General features: G+C 46.6%; 2 protein-coding genes and 1 long non-coding RNA gene across 6 annotated transcripts in view; 2 read left to right on the top strand and 1 right to left on the bottom strand.

Moving 5' to 3' along the window:
• Positions 1 to 8,003, bottom strand: part of LOC147025963 (KH domain-containing, RNA-binding, signal transduction-associated protein 2-like) — a 57,599-nt gene extending 49,596 nt beyond the window's left edge. For 2 of the 4 annotated variants that reach the window (XM_085880906.1, XM_085880905.1), the window contains exon 1: positions 7,709 to 7,996. In XM_085880906.1, the coding sequence (XP_085737032.1) occupies positions 7,709 to 7,817 (109 nt within the window). In that variant the 5' untranslated portion in view covers positions 7,818 to 7,996. Of the gene's footprint in view, positions 1 to 7,708 lie in introns of all 4 variants that reach the window. The other 2 variants (XM_085880907.1, XM_085880904.1) reach the window with 2 other exon arrangements.
• Positions 8,004 to 8,144: 141 nt separating this feature from the next.
• Positions 8,145 to 14,346, top strand: LOC147025962 (uncharacterized). The gene is made up of 2 exons (XR_015058070.1): positions 8,145 to 8,596; positions 13,863 to 14,346. It is a non-coding gene; the product is annotated as an uncharacterized LOC147025962 (long non-coding RNA).
• Positions 14,347 to 18,828: 4,482 nt separating this feature from the next.
• RBM28 (RNA binding motif protein 28) overlaps positions 18,829 to 19,966 on the top strand; it is a 37,650-nt gene continuing 36,512 nt past the window's right edge. The window contains exons 1-2 of the mRNA XM_085880898.1: positions 18,829 to 19,133; positions 19,213 to 19,353. Of these exons, the coding sequence (XP_085737024.1) occupies positions 18,995 to 19,133; positions 19,213 to 19,353 (280 nt within the window). The 5' untranslated portion in view covers positions 18,829 to 18,994. The remainder of the gene's footprint in view (positions 19,134 to 19,212; positions 19,354 to 19,966) is intronic.

Raw genomic sequence — 19,966 nt, 5'->3', positions numbered from 1 at the left:
ATTGTGGATGGAATGGCCGTTATTCAGGCGATAAAGGCTGGTTCACTGCATAACACTTTCAGCAAACTGGAAGAGATGCTGCTGAACATCGTAGTGACCAAAGCATGACATTACCAATCTTCAAGACTGGACGTGGTGTTTGATACTTACCCAAGTATCAGCATCAAGTGCCTGAAGCACGCAAGACGAGCGGGCAGGGCGGGCGATCTTCAGGTACGAACCATCTACAGACGTGATCAAGCCCTTCCAAAACAGTGGGCCAATTATCTCCTGAGCGGAGCCAACAAGGAGGCGTTGATAGAGTTCATCGTCGAATCATGGACGAGAAACATCTCTCCATCAAAACTGGGTGACATGCTGTTGTACGTCAGTCATGCCGGCAAATGTGAGAAAATCAAGGCGTCGAATGGTGTCATGACTGTCGTCAGTACCTGAACTTGAATGTGACCATGAGGAAGCTGACACGAAGTTCCTGCTCCATGCCGCTCACGCGGGACAGAATAATGAGTCGGTGCGCATAGAGTTTCGACACCGATGTGTTCGTGTTGGCATTGGCTCACTCGAAGTCGATTTGGGTGCGAAATTTCCATCTGGTCACAGGAAGTCCCAAGGACATTATCGTCGTTGACATAAGGAAGCTGAGTAATGCCCTGGAAAGTTCTGTCTGCGATGCGTTGATAGGTTTGCACAATTTCACGGGAAGTGATACCACCAGTGCATTCCATGGTAAGGGCAAAACAAGGCCATTCGACTTGATGATGAAGGGTCCCCATCTCATCACCTGTTTCGGGAGCATTGGTCGAGAATTCATGCGAGATCAGAATAACATTCACAACCTGGAACAATTCGTCTGCGCCATGTACAATCAGCAGACCATGAAGAGTGTGGATGAGGCTCGCTACAAGCTATTCTGCAGCCAGTCGCTGGGGGAACAGAAGTTGCCACCTCCAAGCGACGCTCTGATTCTGCATTGCAAAAGAGTGAACTATCAGTCTGCGATCCACCACCGCGTGACTGAGAGGTTTATAGAAGCCCCTTCTCCTACATTTCACGGATGGATGGAACGCAATGGAGCACTGACTGTTCACTGGCTGAACAAACCACCAGCGCCGAAGGAACTGTTAGAGGCGACGAAATGTAATTGCAAGAAGACGAAATGCGAGACCAACCAGTATTCTTGCCGGTTAAAAGGACTGTCCTGCACAGAGTGCTGTGGGTGTCAAAACTGCGCCAACGATGAACAGACCCATGCAGAAATGGAACTTATGGATGATGAAAGCAGAACTGACGATGATTCCGACGACGAACTGTGAATGCGGGTGTCACACTGCTTTTGCTATGGTGATCTACTACACAGTAGTATTCAGATTGGTTAGCATGTAATAGTGGACTTGAGTTTTGTAATAACAGCAGTCAAGAGCCTAGTTCAGCAACCGCTTCCGAGCAAGAAATACTGGAGTTCTAAGACAGTAATCTTCTTGTGGCGGTTCTACTTTTCATCAGGCTGAGTCGCGCAGTTTCTTTGTCTTTGATTTAATCCGTAATAGCCAACGTAACTGTCTTTAATAGGTGCTGTAACTGTCTTTAATAGTCAATGTCTTCTTCTTCTTTCGGCTGCTCCCGTTCGGGGTCGCCACAGCGGATCATCCGTATGATCCGCATAGTGATTTGGCACATGTTTTACGCCGGATGCCCTTCCTGACGCAACCCTGGTCGCCTCTTACGACACAGGGATATGGTAACACCTATTTTAACCAGGGTATACACCGGCCCAGTACACTGGTACTCATTTCGCCGACCTCGGAAGGATGACAGGCTGAGTCAACCCCCTGGTGTATTAATTCAGTGGCCCAACGGGGCTTGAACTCAGGACCTTTTGGATCCCAAGCCACTGCCCTAACCACTGCGCCAACACCAGGCTCTTTGTCAACACCAATAGTCAATGTAACTACCTTTAATAGCCAGTGTGGCTGCCTTTTAAGCAAAAAGTTGCCTTGGTCAACTCGGAGGCCTGTCTGGTCGGTCCAGACTTTTTCGGCCGGTAAAAATATGTAACTGCTTCAGTTTACGACCTTTAATTATAAACATCTTTAATAACAGTGAATAGGGCTCTGTATAAACATATTGTATCATTTTAAGACCTCACAAGAGTTTTCTTTGACGTACATATCAGTCTCTCGTTGATTCTTCATTTCTGTGTCAAAATCGTGCTTTAATGGTCGATGCATCTTTAATTGCCAAAAATGACAAATTGTGTCGCATCCTCGACGTGGAAACAAGTGGATTTGGACTCAGCGTCTAAAATTCTTTAAGTATGCCAAATTTCATCCAGATTGGTGATCGGCACAACGAAAATCATTTTCTGAAGGTAATAGCGAGTACCTCCACATGGTCTATCAGGCCTTTCTGCAACCGGGCCCTAGCTAGTAAATGTTCAAAGTTATGCATACCATGTGAATGTTCCTCCAGCTGCTACTGTCCACATATGCAGCTGCAGAGTGCTGTGCAGGGGAGCCCTGACTGAAAGCACTTGCATCTCCGGTTGCAACCTTTCTTACAGGAACACTTGGTCAGTTCCTGACAGCTGGCTGCAATAGGGGGTAGTGTTGTCCAACATATCTGCCACATCTCTCCTTTCTGTGTCCATCCCCATTCAGCGGGACTGCTCGTGTCTGGACTAGAGATGGTTGGTTGCCTGGCCCCAGATGATCCTAGCCTGATAGGCCACATGCTTTGCATATTCTCTGAGGGCTGCCTGTGTTGGTGGAATCGAGTTGTACGGTCTCTGCTTGCGGGCAAAGAGATCCAGTCTTGCTCCGTCCACACCAGTGGCTGCGCTTGATCTGTCATACATGAGGACAACGAATCTCTCCAGCCTCTGCAGGTCGAGATCACAAATCAATGTTGGATGCTGGCTGAGATTGGTGAATGTTTCAGAAACATCAAAGACGTTCCAAGTCTGCCATACAGTTTTCTTCCCTTTACCGCGGAAGGCAGACACGACGTCACATCCAGTGAACGCATGGAAGTATGGGATCCCTCTAGCTTTCTCAGGCCCTATTGCAGAAACTACCTCATGGACTGGAATCCATCGCGCCTTGGCTCCTTGGCCAAAGGCAATCCACATGTTCTCAAGATCTAGTTCCTATAAGGATGGCAGTACAGATATTGCTATGACTAGTACGTCCGTGTCATTAGCCTTAATGATAATGGACTTGCTACCATCCGTCGTTGCATACCTGGCGTGTACCAATATTCGACTGTCAGCTTCTTCATGACAACATGGAGACACAGCATCCAGTGACTTCCTCGTGTTGCTAATGGCATCTTCTCCTTTTGTGACAATGAGTGTGCTTGTCGTCTGTGCTTCACACATCTTTTCCGCAAGGAAGTGAAACAGCTCAGTCTTGTTGCTGTCATCTCGACGAAAGCTTCTCCAGTTACTTGAGGTCTTACTGGTTCCTGTCACTCTTCTTCTGATTCCTTGCCCACTTTTCGACCTTGCCTCAGACTTCAGACTTGACTTCTTGTGCACATCAAACATTACGTCCACCCTCTCGTACCTGGCACCATAGGATTCCACCTTTGGGATGATGTATTCTTTAGCATAGTCATCAAATATCTTTGAAGTGCGTGGAGGTAGGGCATTGATAAGTGCTGAGCCATCAATGATGACTGCATCTCCCCTTGGTTCTCTGTCTGGGATGTTCACTTGTGCTTCAAGAATTTCAGCCAGCTGTGACTTCTGACATGTATGAAGCTTGCCACTGTCACCGAGAGATGCAGTGTGCAACTGATTCTCATGCTTGAAGAATTCCTGCAAGTCACACTGCCTGTTCTGGCATGAGATGAACAGTCATGAGAACAGCTGACAGTCGTCTTTCGGGACTTTCTCCTTAGAACTTCCCCCAGCTTGCTTTTGTTTGAAGAAACAATGTTTTTATTGATTGGATGACAGACAGGACATTCACCTTCATTCTGTAGCCGCTCCATGAATGAATGGAACTGCTCTTTGCCCCGCTGGTGATGTGTAGCTACCATTTCGGCTAGAGTTGGGTCTGCAATGTTATTCATGTCTAGTACCAGTAGGTCGGCTGATTCTTCTTGGAATGGGTTGCCCATCTCCTGCATTACTGCAGAGAGTGTTTTCACCTTTTTAAAGAAAGATTTATGGGCACCCAGTGTCTACTCAGGGTGTCTGCTGTTGTTGGTTGCATCTTTCATACCAGACATTGCCTCGTATCCAGCTACTCGACGACTCACTTCGGGTCCAGCGACCATCCACCTACGAAGTGCTGCTGGGTCTTCTGTCAACCCAATTGCTCCTCAGTCACCTTTGATGACTGCATTATTTTGCTCGTGGGCTTGGTCGAGTGCCAGGGCAGAGAATTCTCTCCTCGACTTGTGGATAACGAAGTTCCCTTTGTGAAACTCACTGGCCACATCTGGATGTTGTTGCTCAAGCGACATCATATCTCGGAGGTGAACTGGGATCCATAGCGCATAGTTAACCTCCGCCATCGAAGATCGGAGGTTACTGTTTTCACCCCTTTCTGTTTGTTTGTGAACAGTATTACGGAAAAACTCCGACAGATTTCGACGTAACTTGGTGGGGGGGGGGGTTATGTATGGTCCAAGGATCATGGCATTAGATTTTGGACTTGGGCCCCCCCCAAAAAAAAATTGAGAATTTTTTTTTTGCATTTCTACACGTTTTAAGTGATTTCCAACCTCCCCCCCCCAAAAAAAAAATTGTTCGAGAAAAAAAGAATTTTTTGAAACTTCTTTTTTCAACAAAATTTTGATTTCTTTTTTTTTGCATTTCTACACGTTTTAAGCGATTTCCAACCCCCACCCCCCCAAACAAAATTGTTAGAGAAAAAAAGATTTTGAAACTTATTTTCAACAAAATTTTGATTTGTTTTTTTTTGCATTTCTACACGTTTTAAGTGATTTCCAACCCCCCCCCCAAAAAAAAATTTGAGAGAAAAAAAAACATTTTGCAAGTTTTTTTTCAAAAAAATTTCGATTTTTTTTTTTTTGGCATTTCTACATGCACGTCGATCTAGTTTAGTTTATTCAATCGTGGTTCAGTAGAGTCTGATCCGTTTTGACCTACAATGAATAGCATATCAGGTTCGCTTAAGTGACCCAGCAGTATTGACGGTGGAGGTTTTGCACTCTACAGAGTGCTCCCCCTCTAGTTGACATTGTTATTCGCAAAGAAGTAAGGCGCCAGTTCTGAAAGTGCTTCACGGTACAGGTTGAAGTCTCCTTCTTTGAATGAGCGGATCAGAGTGAATATGGTGAGCTCGATGTCCAGCACCAGACTCCAGAACTGGAACTGTGGACTCTCTTGCCTCCATTGTTCACCAATGTGCCTTGGTAGTGCCCGACAATCACTCCTTCAAGAAATTCTTACTTGACAATGAACTGGAAATGTTGATTAAAGGACTGGTAAGTGGCCTGGATTCAAACAGCACATCTGTTTCATCAACTTCGAGCACTTAGAAAATTTGGAGCTCGATGTACTCCTCACACGCAGAGACCTTCTGTGTGCTACCCTCATCTAGTTTAGCCCACGAGCCAACGCGGTTTACCAGGGTGTGGCCGATGCTGTGCATCAACAACTTCTTGGAGCCATAGATGAGAGTTGGGCCAGTAGTCCATCCAAAGGATGTGGCTGACTGCTGAAACAAAGGTACTACCTCTAACACTACACCTCGTGCATAAGTAGCTACAACTACATACATGTTAAGTCATGCAAACGTATGAAAATCATAAACAAAAGTGCAAAATCAGTAAAAGTGGTCAGGGGGCTTTAAAAACAGGAAAATCCACTCCAGCGGGCTTGAAAACATAGGAATACACACTGAGATCATGCAAATCGGACAACTACAAATACTTCTAAGCAAAAAGTCAACTTCGGGAGGCTAACTTGGCGGCCATCTTGAAAAATGGCCGCCATCTTGGATTTTCAAATGGCCAATCGGGCAGATTTGATCAGAAAGCCCTGCAGAACAGAAATGCCAAATTTGATGCTTGTATCATAATTTGCACAATTTTTCTACTATCTACTACACTACGAGTAGCGAGAGGGGAATATGTAACTATATACAAGGAAGGAAATAAATATTCCTGTGGGCACCACAAAAACTCGACACACCAACGGTAAGGAAAAAAAGGGGAATGACGAACAAGGCACGATCCTGATATTGTACAGGATGAGGGTGCAGGTGGGTTGGCGGTGTGGACGAGAGTGGAGAAAGGTGCAGACAGGACGATGATGGTAGGATGGTGCAGAGAGACACTGCGACAGGCACAATTTGACTACGTACAGGAACGAGACGAGTTCGAGATAAAAGAAAATATCATGGCAGAGCCTGTATGTACACCAGTTATTATCAATCAGCCACCTGCACCCCCCCCCCCACCACAGTCCCCTCCCTGGGTACCAGCCAAGGCTGGTCCTCATTGGCCGTCGCATGGGGTGGGGCTATTCCCCAGCATCAGCGCCCAACCCCCAAACCAGTTGTCTGTTAATTTATTATCCCTCTCCCATCCTCAGCAGATTCACCATCAAGCACTGCAGCTGAACGCGTTGCCATGGCCCATAGACGCCGGCTGAATAGATCATGCAGTGCTTTCCAGAAAGGGCGAGGTGCTTTCTCATGCCTTACAAAGTGACACATCCAGCCCAGTCGATGTCACACACACACACACACACACACACACTCTATCCTGAAGGCTACACTCACTGTCCTCCATTTAGTGGACATTTAACAAAACGAATAACATTTAACCGAACACATGATCAAATCGAAGTTACACAAAACACACGGTCCATACTACATTCCAACTATAAACCTCCCTCACCCCCTGCAGTCCCACATATAAATAGCATCGTTCAACATTGGATCACATCTGAGCTCCAACTTCTCCAAGTGATCAGTGAAAGCATTTCCAGCCCATCGTGAGCCGTTGGCAGCGAGCCGCAGGAGCCTCAACGTCATCAAAGTCTTTCACGAACTGGCTCACCATGCCTGACTGGTCGAGGTAGTTCACGACGGAATTTGTAAATCTGTTCGGATATCCGGCAATACCTGGATGACCCCCAAAACACCGTGGGGGTCTTTAACCTCCATCAAGTCACGACAGCAGACGGGACAGTCGGCTTAACATCCATCGAGCCCGTAACCACCGACAACACAAGCTCGTCAGCGCGTCGGTGACACCAAACCGTGCGTCACGTTCACCGAGCCGGGGGGGGGGGGTCCCTCGCACGTCGGAGCCCCAACATCACGAGGACAATGGAAGTGCACAGAATCGAGTCACAACTCCAGAACAAGGCGATCGTGAGTCCAAGAACACACGTCTTCATTTACCGAGATAACAACGGGTCTACAATCGGAAACATATTCAACGGATTATGAAGAAAAGAAACAAATTAAAACGATAAACTCGGATCTGAAGATGCGGGAAGAAAGCGAGGAGGAGGAGAAGAAGAAGAAGCCGCCGTGCTGCGGCAGCTACCACGTGCATCAGGTGAACGAGCACGAGCTTCGTCAATGCCGAGTACAGGCAGGTACAAAGAAAAAGTCGATGAGTAACAACGAATCGCTGAATAACTTGTCCGGGACGATCGAGGTGAGGCGGTTAACAACCATCACGACTAGGCCCATGGCGCGTGACAATTCCCCGCACGTACCTCCGTTCAGCAGGCGGCTCGCGTGCACGTACGGCTTGTCCAAGGCCGCGAGGCCTTCCTTCTCGGCCATCAGCTCAGGGAGGTACGTGCCTTCCGTTTCGGACTTCATGGCGTCGCCTGCACCTTGCGACCAAGAGGCACCGACGTGTCCAGTGAAGATGTACCGAGAAAGCGCGCACTCTCTCTCCTTTCTCGCTCTTCTTCTTCCTCCTCTTCCTCTTCTTCTTCTTCCCCCAAATATCGCAGCTCACCAGCGCCCCCTGGCTTCCTTCACGTCTGTGTTACCGATTCTCAACACCAACCGTCGCTCGAACCTCCCTCGTCGCGTGCTTTTACCGCCGGATGGTTGTTGTTGTTTCATGAACCTCACATTCTCGAGGGTGATATCGATTGTAGTCACATCAACGATATGAAAAAAAAACCCCAAGATAATCGATAAATAAATAAATACATTAATAATAATACGCTTCTTCGTGCGTTTGTCCGTCTGTCCGTCCGGTTGTGACATTCCTTTCCACCCATTGGTTGAACGGCTCGTCTGACTCCACCCACAATTTATATTTGGGGAAAAAAAAATAATCACGTGACTGTGATTCCTGTCACGCGAAATCAGACTTCTCTTCGGAGCTCTCATATTCACGATCGTCACGCCCTCCCCATAAGTTTTCCCTTCAGTATAAAAACCATGACAGGAGCGACGGTTAAAAGTATTTTGAGCCGATAGGCGTCATGGGCCTTGTGAAAATCGGATTTGGCGATGAAGCAATGGTGTGTTAACTTATACACCTCCCAAATAGCTGTATGCTTATTTCACGCGATGGTACGTTGGATGGGTGATCGTGACATGTCGTGATCTGCTCACCACAGAAACCCGACTCTCCCCTTATTGTGAGTTGGACAAACGACCGTCACGGGTGGGGAGGGCGTTTGTAGGCTTGAAGTGAAGGAGACGATTGACGCCTCGGCATTGGTAGGGGGAAAGTGAGGACTTGGGGGGGGGGGAGGAATGAGGTGGGAGAGCAAAGATAGGGCAGGGTTGTGGAGGAGTGGCTGATTCTTTGGAGGGGATTGGGGAGTTGTGGTGGTGGGTGGGGTTGTCGGCCTGGAGTGGGGAAGGGATTGATGTCTTCAGGAAAGGAGGGGAAGGACAGCAAAGATAGGGCAGAGCTTGGGGGTGGGGAAGAGGAGGTTGTGGCTTTGGAGGGAAGTGATTGTGGATTTGGAGGGGCGTGATTGTGTCTTTGGAGGGGTGTGATTGTGCCTTTGGAGGGGTGTGATTGTGGTTTTGGAGGGACGTGATTGTGGCTTTGGAGGGGCGTGGTTGTGGTTTTGGAGGGAAGTGATTGTGGCTTTGGAGGGGCGTGGTTGTGGTTTTGGAGGGAAGTGATTGCGGCTTAGGAGGGGCGTGATTCTGGTTTTGGAGGGACGTGATTGTGGTTTTGGAGGGGCGTGATTGTGGCTTTGGAGGGGCGTGGTTGTGGTTTTGGAGGGAAGTGATTGTGGCTTTGGAGGGGCGTGGTTGTGGCTTTGGAGGGGCGTGGTTGTGGTTTTAGAGGGAAGTGATTGTGGCTTTGGAGGGGCGTGGTTGTGGCTTTGGAGGGGCGTGCTTGTGGCTTTGGAGGGAAGTGATTGTGGCTTTGGAGGGGCGTGGTTGTGGTTTTGGAGGGAAGTGATTGTGGCTTTGGAGGGCGTGCTTGTGGCTTTGGAGGGGCGTGGTGGTGTTTTTGGAGGGAGGTGATTGTGGCTTTGGAGGGGCGTGCTTGTGGCTTTGGAGGGGCGTGGTTGTGGTTTTGGAGGGAAGTGATTGTGGCTTTGGAGGGGCGTGGTTGTGGTTTTGGAGGGAAGTGATTGTGGCTTTGGAGGGGCGTGGTTGTGGTTTTGGAGAGGCGTCATTGTGGCTTTGGAGGGACGTGGTTGTGGTTTTGGAGGGATGTGATTGTGGCTTTGGAGGGACGTGGTTGTGGTTTTGGAGGGGCGTGGTTGTGGTTTTGGAAGGAAGTGATTGTGGCTTTGGAGGGGCGTGGTTGTGGTTTTGGAGGGAAGTGATTGTGGCTTTGGAGGGGCGTGGTTGTGGTTTTGGAGAGGCGTCATTGTGGCTTTGGAGGGACGTGGTTGTGGTTTTGGAGGGATGTGATTGTGGCTTTGGAGGGACGTGGTTGTGGTTTTGGAGGGCATCATTGTGGCTTTGGTTTGTGAGGAGGGGGTGGGGTGGGGGGCAGAGTTGAGGACATGAAGTCACATTTTACATTATGTGTAATTTTCGTGGGTCCAGTACAAATAGTTAAAGGTAAAAGGCGTCTGACTCGGTTTTAGGGAAAAAACAATATGGCTGCCAACCATGTGACCTATGCTATCATATGTGTGAACCTTTTGTTCCTCATGGACAAGCAGTCATCTGTGTAAAGAACAATATGGCTGCTGAATCACTTGACCGATGATGGAATGGAATTTTTTTTCTGTGGACCATTTTCTCCCGAGATAACCCTCAAAAATGTTCATACTGATCGGATGTGTCGTTGTACATATGCAATTATGACGTCATAACGAGGGCACCTCTGAAGTCATAAAAATCAATCCCCATGTTGAGTACTTGTCATGTGCCAAGTTTCAACTTTTTTTTTCTTGGTGCGGTTTTCCGTTTTTCCAACATGGCTGCCACACCACGTGACCTATGATGTCGTCATTATCATTACAATATTCTACATGAGTAGTCGTACCAATGGTGAAAATTTCGTCTCAATCCGACAAGCAGTTGCGGAGAAAAACACAAAAGTTCTGTGTGGACAAACAAACAGACAGACAGACAGACAAACAAATGAAAAATAATTCATCGAGTGACAATTTGGCAAAACAGCACAAAGTAGAATGGCACTCGGTAAAGTGCATACCTCTGCCAGGTGGAACAGTTCACGTTTTGTATCCCACTTATGGGTTGGATCCGAACCAAAATCCAATCCGCTTGTTCTTGTCACCTATTCAACCCATTCACCTTGTTTTGTCATAATTCGTCCACAACTTTTTGAGATATAGTGATATATTTAGTTTTTGGTCCTATCTATCAATTTTAGAAATTAGGCCTGTGTTGACCTTTTAACCTTAAAATTAATTGGTAGTTGAATTTGGCGACTCGTATGCAAATTGCTTCAAATTTCAAGTCAATCGGATGAGAATTGAGGATTTTAGAAAATTTGGCTCAAATTGGCCTTTTGGCCGATGTCGATCTCAAAATTAATAGGCGGTTGAATTCAGTGACCTGATATGCAAATGGTCTTCAAATTTCAAGTCAATCAGATGAAAAGTGACAATTTTAGAAACAATTTAAAGAAATTGGCCTATTTTGGGTTGACCTTTTGGCATACGTCGATCTTTTCACCGAAGATAACCTCAAAAATAATAGGTGGTTGAATTCATCGACTTGATATGCAAATCCTGTTCAAATTTCAAGTAAATCGGATTAAATTTGAGGATTTTAGAAAATTTGGCTCAAATTGGCCTCTGTCGACCTTTTTTGGTCGATCAAATTTTACGAAACTTCAATGCTGGACCGTCGCAGGGTCGGTGACATTAATCTCTGAAAATTTCAGGATGATCGGTTGAGCAGTTTGGGCTGGAGGTGAGCGAACACACAAACAAACAAACACCAAAACACACAAACACACAAACACACAAACTGAGGTGATCAACGTACTTGTCAAAAAAAATTGTTTTGCCAAGTAACAAAATGACCCAAATGCAATACCCTTACCTTTGGCGAGGGTAAATATCAAAACGAACAAAGCGTCTGGAGAAGACCAGGGGTGTGTTCATTTATCAAGCAGTTAGATAGTGCTTGTCGAGCCAACCGGCCAGCCGTTCCTTATCAACGGTTTTGAATGGAGTGCTTGCTTGAGTGCTTAAGCCACTTAGTGAGTGCTCCACAAGAAACTTGGTAACTGAACACACCTAAGGGGTGTGTTCGTTAGCAAACAGCTTGCTTACCCCTGCCAGACTTATATATGGACTCTACCACTGTACATTTTGGGAAGGGGTTCTGCATGTTTGTAGATCTTGAAGAATTAGGATGAAAAGTAGAAGTAAGAATAAATGCTCTTGATGTTTGCACACTTGTCTCGAAGCTGCCTCGCCTGAGTTTGATTTTCGTCTGGGATATAAACTCATCCACGGGTGTGTTCCACTACCAATTCATAGAACACGATACCCCGCGCAGTGTTCAAATGTATACTTCACTTTTAATCTGGACGTTTAGTGCTAATGAAGCACTTGTACACCACCCTTATACACTGTAATAAGATGACGTTGAGTCACAGTTGAGATGGAGGCTTCATTGATCACCGCAGAGCGCATCAATCGGCATCGCACAGAGCCATATTGGTGGCCTCTTCTTCACCCCGCTACAGCACCCTCTCACATGCCACATCCATTTCCCTGGGGCTGCACTTGACAGCTCCCATTACATACACCCCCCCCCCAAGAACATGTCAAAGTACTGCAAAACTGAAGGTTCTTGGAAGTATTATAAAGGAGATTTGTGTTCTACAGTTTTTAAGTGTATATTTCAAAGTAAAAAAGACGTAAAATGTCATAGCCCCTCCATTGTTTTAGTAATTTTGCTGTCTGGAGTAAAAGGGAGAGCCCATATATAGGTGCAACTAAAATGGCTGCCAGTCGACGAGTCGGCCATCTTTAATCAGATCACAAATTAAAGTGAGGTGCACGTGTATACCATCATGTACGGTGCTTGTGCCAAGTTTGAACAAAATCGGATCGTGCATGTCTAAGAAATGGTTGGGGACACATTGTAAGTAAGAAAATGGCCGCCAGTCAGCCATTTTGGAGCTGATCTCAGAAGAGAAAACAATGACGTGCATATGTATACCATCATGTGTGTTGTCTTTTTGCCTCGTACAAATAAAATCGATCCATACATCTCGGATATATGGTTGTGGACGCACGGTCGCCTGGCCTGGTCATTCACCTGGTCGGGAGTTTGCAGTCCGCGCACGTGCTCGCTCGATGAGCTGAGAAAGTTCTCCAAGTCCTTTGTTGTTTAGAGGCACAGTCCTTTCTCTCAGGTACTTTTCCAAGTATTTTCCACTTATTTCAGAAGCTTTGTGAGACATTTTAAGTAATAAGACTTATCTCCTTTATGACGTCCTTTATGACGTCATGAATGCTGACGTTTCCTGGTGTTTCTGTGCACGTGCACCGAGTATTATGGGGAGGATTACGCCATTTATTGAAAAATGATTGTTCTGTTCGTGTAAAGTACCCAATGTGATTGTGCTAAAAGTATTAAAAAAAAATTTTTTTTTTAAACAATTTATCGTCCATCCTTTTTATCACAATTTAAAATCTTTTGTCATGAGTGTTTGTATTTCATTCATAAAATTTTGATTGTTTAAGTCCTGACACAAAGTTATATCTATTCTCTGTAGCTAAATTGGGAAGAAAAAAAATACCAGTTTTCAACATGACAGGTGGTATCCTTTATGATAGATTCAATCCCCGATCAACTCAGCAGCAGTTTTAATGCACAGGTGATTGTACCTAGCAACAGGTGGACTGATGTGAGCGACACAGACTGATATCGGTGATGGATTCGCAATTCGAACCATTGCCATTTGTTCTTACAATCCTAGCATTGGTTGGTAAAAATGAATTAGTGTACTGGACTACAAAATCTTGAAATGAGCGATGAGATTGGTGTGCAGATGAGCTTGACGGGGAGATTGGTGAAATTCTGACTCAGATGGGCTGCACACTTGGTGCGAATAGGGGAAGAAAGAATGGCAAAGAGAGCAGATATCACAGATTAGATGGGAGGATTTTGTGAGGAGGGATATCAGTAAGTGTGGGTGGTTGGATAGTGAAGGGAGTTGACTGAGGACGGAGGGAGGTGGTGGAGTATTATGGTCAAGGCAGGGCAGAAGCGTGGTGCCATCGGACCTCACCTCCTATGAAGGGAAGAGGAAGAGAACAACTGCAAAATCTTGAAATGAGGTCGAACACGGTGCTGTACCTCCCTTTGAAAAGCTTTTCAAAAATTGAGAAATATCCGTTTGCTGTTGTAGTTTTATACAAGACGTTTGCTGTTTGTGCTGTTGTTTGCTAACCCCAACCCTAACCCCAACCCTAACCCCAACTGTTGTCTCAGATAAACATCTCATAGGATTGCACTCAAGGGACTGCTCCAGAATGTCGAGAAAACTGAGAGGAGGGCACTTGAGTACTCAGAGGAGACTGAAAAACTTGGCTGAGTCCTCCCTCCATCCCTCTTATTCCATTGTTTCACCATCCCAACCACAATACTCTCTCTTTGCTCATACCACTTTACTGTATGTTCAGCATCCATCATTTGTTCGTACCCTACTCTACCAGGCCACTTGATTTGAATTTTCATGTTCTTCAACAATTGCAATTTAACACTACAAAACATAAAATAAACTTAGGGGCAATACCCCATGGCACTCATCTGGTAGCGGCTGGATAAGATATCCAGGGAACCACTGGTAGGCATGGATGACTCACCAAATATGTAATGGCGAAGAAAGTAAATACCGATGGCTTTTTTTTTAAGTCCATTAACAAACTTTGGTACATCACAGGTAATAAAGGTTGTGGTGAAGTTTCATCAAAAATTTATGTGTGTAGTTTCAGATAAGAAAGTAATTATTATTTTGGGGACAACCACCCCTTACATCACCTTGGACCCTGATTTTTCTTATGTCACGAACAAACTTTGCTATATCACGGGTGACGAAAGTTGGAGTCAAGTTTCATCGGAAGTTTGTGTGTCATTTCTGAGAAGAAAGCAAATACCTATTTGGGGGGGAGGGGGAGCAACCCCCCCCCCCCGTAAACACCCTCTGTCGACCCCCTCAGACCCCAATTTTTTATGCCGTGAACAAACTTTGGTACATCACGAGTTCTGGTCAAGTTTCATCAACATTGTATTATACGTGTAGTTGATGAGAACAAGGCGAATATTTATTTTGGGGGGCAACCCCCATAGACCCCCCTTGGTCCCGATTTAAAAAAAAAAAATTTTTATGACATGAACAAACTTTAGTGCATACACAGTGATGAACGTTCTGGTAAAGTTTCATCAAAATCGTATGTGTAGTTTCAGAGACGTTGGAAGTATTTGCGGACGGACTGACTGACTGACTGACTGATAGACGGACGGACGGACTAACGACGCGCCATCCCATAAGCTCCCTGGATCTACGTTCCCGGTGAGCTAATAATTGGCAATAAAAATTTTTGTTGAATGTTTATTTCACATTTGACAATACAGACAAAAACAGAGGATGTAATAAATATGACGTCATAATCTTTATCATCATTCAGTTCCTTAAGCCTGGTGTTGGCTTAATAGTTAGGGTGGTGGGCTTGGGATCCTCGGGTCCTGAGTTCAAACCCCGCTCACTGTTGAATTAATACCAGGTGGGGTTAACTCGGCCTGTCATCCTTCCGAGGTCGGCACAACGAGTACCAGCATGCTGGTGTACTATGTCGGCGTGGCGACCCGTCCAGGATTGTGCCCAATAGCCAAGGAGACTGCTTAGGCAGCACCAACGCTCTGCACAGAGTATGGTCCCAACGGATGGATTTAGTTCCTGTCTTCCAAACTGGCTCCCCCCAAGGAAGCCACCCATAATGACTGGATTCCCTCAGAGATCTTTAAGAGAGTAGATGTTGAAGAGTTGTCGATGTCGTGTTAGTTGAGGTCAGGTTGTGAGTAGATGGTGGACGGTTTCGGCTTCGACGCGACAGTGTGGGCAGAGCGGGTCCTGAGTTCTGAGGAGGAGGTGGGTAATTGAACAAGTGGTGACGTGGGTATTCTGGTGTCCGGGTGGCATCAATAAAGTGTGTGTGTGTGTGTGTGTGTGTGTGTGTGTGTGTGTGTGTGTGTGTGTGTGTGTGTGTGTGTGTGTGTGTGTGTGTGTGTGTGTGTGTGTGTGTGCACCTCTGACATCAAGGTGGTGTTCAAGTCTAGAGAGGAAGTAGTTTTGTTTCTGCATGAAGTTGGTCTGTGTCGGTGACTCGGGGAGAGGCTGTGATGATTCCGAATGCTTTATCTTGGGTTTGTTGAGGTTTTCGTGTTTGTTTTGGATATGGTGGAAGCCCAGCTTGGGTTGCTGTCGTTGATAGTGCTTCGGATAAACCGTTTTTAAATTGTGGTTCGGGACTCTTTTTGTTGACCAGATTTGATGTTCTTCCTGTGAGTACGTTGCCTTTTTGATTGACTAATAGCTCGAACACATGCCTCGGCACTTGCGTTGAAACTTGCCAGGTCACTCAAGGTGCACTTTTGTTTGAGGGTCTGGCAGCGTAACAGGTGTGACATCATCTTGGGCGCCTCTTAGTGGTTACATATTGTCGCGCCATTGCTGTATCCCAATTTATTCAGCGATATATTGCAGCGTGCAGGCGGGTAAGGTTAAGACATCACCATTTTTTTCCACAATCATCACGTTTCCACAATCACTGCCATCGTACTTACAGAGAGAGGTACAGGGGAAGTCTGTTCTTGAAGCAGCTGCACCTTCCTTTGCACCCTAATTTACATGCACATTTCATCAGTTCCATCACAGCTCGAGGAGCGGACAGGGCGAGACACCTCACTGGAACATAAACACCTTCCTCAACATTGCAACCATTTTCTTCAATGGGAGGAAGAGTCGGACAGTTAGTAGTGTCTGACTTATCACGCATGGAAATGTAATTTGCACGTGTAGTTATGTGGTGGTGAGGCAGCACGCGTTGGAGGTAACATCTCTCCCTCCAAGTTCTTGGAACGAAACATTTCCCATCTTCCAGCTGGTAGGGTTGCGGGACCTGCCGGGCAGTAAACGCGGCAGATGAACTGCTCCAAACCCTTGACCTGTGGTGGCAATTCACCATTGACCAGGACACTCGGAATAGGACCTTCACCAAGCACCCTGGAGCAGTTGATTGCTGGTTCATCTTCTTCAAGCTTCATGCAGGCACCAACCCAGGTCTTCTTGGAAATACCTGCAAATTTCCCACCCCAGTCGGCGTCGGTGAAATTGTGGAGCCCAACGAGTCCTTGGCATTTGTGATGTCCAAGTCCTTGCACTTCACTCTACCACATCAATTTCTCTGTATCTTGCCTCTTTACCGGTCAAGAACTTGAGGTGAATTAGAGCTCCAAGTCGGTCGTGAGAGACCAGGTCAAGAAGATGCGTGAGAACGTCGGTGTCTGGTGACCAAACTCATATCTCCCGCCGAGCCTTCTCGGTTACAGATGGCAGGACTTGGCGAGGAATAAGCGTATCGGCCTCTTCGTGTGAATGTTCTTTTTCAAAGTCGTAGCCCTTTTATCTTGTTGCTATGCGCAACAACCAGCTTGAAGGCCCCGTTATCGGCAAAGTTTTCAAGCAAACCCTGGGCGAACATGGTTGTCAGTCTACTTTTGGTCTTTGAGGAAGATAGAATGTCTTTGAGAGACATTGGGCAGGCCAATTGAGAGTTGTGTCTGGACAGTCTATCTATGACCCACAAGCGAACGGGAGATAGAACGCTTCAACAGAGTGTTTAAAGACTGTTGACATCCTGCAAATCTCAAAGGGAAGCCCTTGAAATCATTCGTACCTGACTTCTTGCAAACGTATCGAGCTACAAGACGTGCAACAACTCATCAGACCCCTGCTGAACTTCTACATGGATGTACATGCACACCAAGTTGCACATTGGGGACCGTCAGATCAATGTACCTGCTGCAAGACTCGAGGATGCGAGACACTGTGTTCAACAGAAACAAGAGAAGTCTAAACAATACACAGACAAGCGTTGAGGAGCGAAACCTTCCACCTTCCAATGTGGTTCTTTCGTGCGAGTTCGGAAACCTGGACTTCACCAGAAAGGACAAAACAACTTAACCCAACCCCTCAAGGTGAGTGAACAGAGAGGTCCTGCTACCTACAGACTTTCTGATGGGAAAGTGTGGACTGCAATTCATCTCACACCTGCAAATTGAGACCTCAAATGGAGTTGCTGCTGGAAGTACGACAAGTTCTGAGTACTACAGGGCACATACAAAGCTCCGTCCAACAAATGCCTCCACAAGTTTTTACCCCAGGTGTTCGTCGTGGGACGAGATATCGTCGAGCCCCTGAATGAACCAAGGTCTTTGTCATGTGACATGTTATCTTGCATTGCATGCTAACTTTTTTTGGGGGGGGGAGGGGTTCATTATTCGTTGTCATTTTCACGAAAAAAGGAATATGTGGTGTTGGGAGTTACATGAATCTATCTATAATTCCAGCAATGTGCGTGTGTGCGTGTGTGTGTGTGTGTGTGTGCGTGCGTGCGTGCGTGCGTGCGTGCGTGCGTGCGTGCGTGCGTGTGTGTGTGTGTGACCGCTGTTTCTCGACAACCACTGGTCCGATCTAATTGAAACTTGCCAGGTATATTGCTGGGGCCCTGTGGATGTGCCTTTTCAATGTTTGAAATTAATCGGACAAGTGGTTCCCAAGTTATTGCCATTTATTTACCAAACCAATGACAGGACACGGTGCTATGACGTCACAATTGACGTCACAATTATTCTTTTTTTTTCTTTTCTTCTTTTTTTTTGCACGTACGGCCACGCACGAAGGGGCACGCACTAGTATTAACAAATGCACGATGAGCCGGAACTGACGAGGCGGAACCGGAAGTGACGTCAGCGAGCTGTGGAGTCAAGTGGAGCAGGAGACGCCATTAAAAGCAGTTGAACTGAAGAACCCACGGGCGGGCTGACTTTGATTTTTTTTGTCCTCCATTTTCTTCTTGCGTCACCCAAGCTTCGACCCACAATTTAACTTTTTGATCATTGGTTTTCATTGTTTATATATTTCTCATTCAATTCATCCTCTCCCGTTTGTATCGGTCCTGCGAATGCCAACGAAGATCACGTTTGTCACGTTTTCTAATGACGTCTTTACGTTGCTTGACGTTTTTCAACGTTCGCATGTGTGAATAATTCCATGGATCCCACTTCTCTGATGTAATCCGCGCAATCTTCCTATATAGGCGGTGTATGAACAAGCACTTATATTTCGTAGTTGGTCTCGTCACGTACGACAGTTGTTTCCGAGTACAGTACGGATACATTTGAGTTGGGGGATCTCGTGCGTTTGCTTTCCCTTAAAAAGTGTGGAATTAAAAAAAAAGCGCACCGTCCGTCGAGCGGACGGTGCGCTTCCTGTTGGCTGTTGTGGAGTAGTAAGATGGCGCCTCCGGTGGAATCAGTGCGCACGAGTGTTGTGGAGTAGTAACATGGCGCCTCCGGTGATGTCCGTGTGCACGAGTACTCTGTTCATACAGAACCTCGCTCCCGAGGCGGACTCGGACGCCCTGCGATTAAACTTTGAACAAGTCGGACGTGTGAAGCGATGCTTCGTGGTGAAGAGAAAAGGTGAAGCTCTGGGGCCGACGGGTGAACGGATGAACGGGATGTTTGGCGTTTTGTAATCGTCGTCCGTGTTCCTGAGCAGGTGAAGATGAGTGTCGAGGTTACGGATACGTGACCTTCGTGTTGGCGAGTGACGCACAACGTGCACTGGGACAAGTTTGGGAGGTTGATGGCCGGCGGCTCCAGCTTCGCCTCGCCAACAAGAAGGTCGTCCAAGGACAGGGTAGGACCTCTGGCTCTGGACCGTGGCATTCGGGGGGGTTTACGTAAATGAGCGCCATGGCCACGAGTTTGTGCTCCTTTTGAAATTGTGGTGGTTGTGGTTGTGGTGGTTGTGGAAGGGGAGTGGATCTACCTGAAACACTGGGGGTGACTCACCTCGCCGAATCCAGGTGTTGTCTGTGTGACCCTCAGACCCCGTCGAGTGCCAGTCGGTCCTCTTGTTGGTCATGTGTCCACTAAAGGTCCATTTTTGGTTTCTGAGACCACGGGGTAAGTTTTTATTGCAATGTGAATGAAACCAATGGGATGTTCAAATGAACTTGATGGACAAAAGTTGAGATATTTCAGGTGTCAGCACATTCTACCCCGAGTGTGATTCCTGAGGTCCGATCCTGGACCGGGTCCTCGGATTTACCTTGAATGTGTAAGGTCTTCAGAAGCAAACTCTCGCTGAGACCAATTTTAACACAAACTTCCTGAACAATCTCCAGAGTCTTGGTTGCCCTTCTCTGCACACTCGACCGCAGTGATATCTTCACCAGCCTCGGTGGTGTAATGGTGAGATGGTCAGCTCTGAGTCCGGGCGGTCGGTGGTTCGACTTTAAAAATGGTCC

The sequence above is a fragment of the Eptatretus burgeri genome, chromosome 5, assembly GCF_056783735.1.
Source record: "Eptatretus burgeri isolate ZD-2024b chromosome 5, Ebu_testis_v1, whole genome shotgun sequence".
Lineage (NCBI taxonomy): Eukaryota > Metazoa > Chordata > Myxini > Myxiniformes > Myxinidae > Eptatretus > Eptatretus burgeri.
The sequence above is the reverse complement of the archived record's forward strand: the minus strand, read 5'-3'. Positions and strand labels throughout refer to the sequence as shown.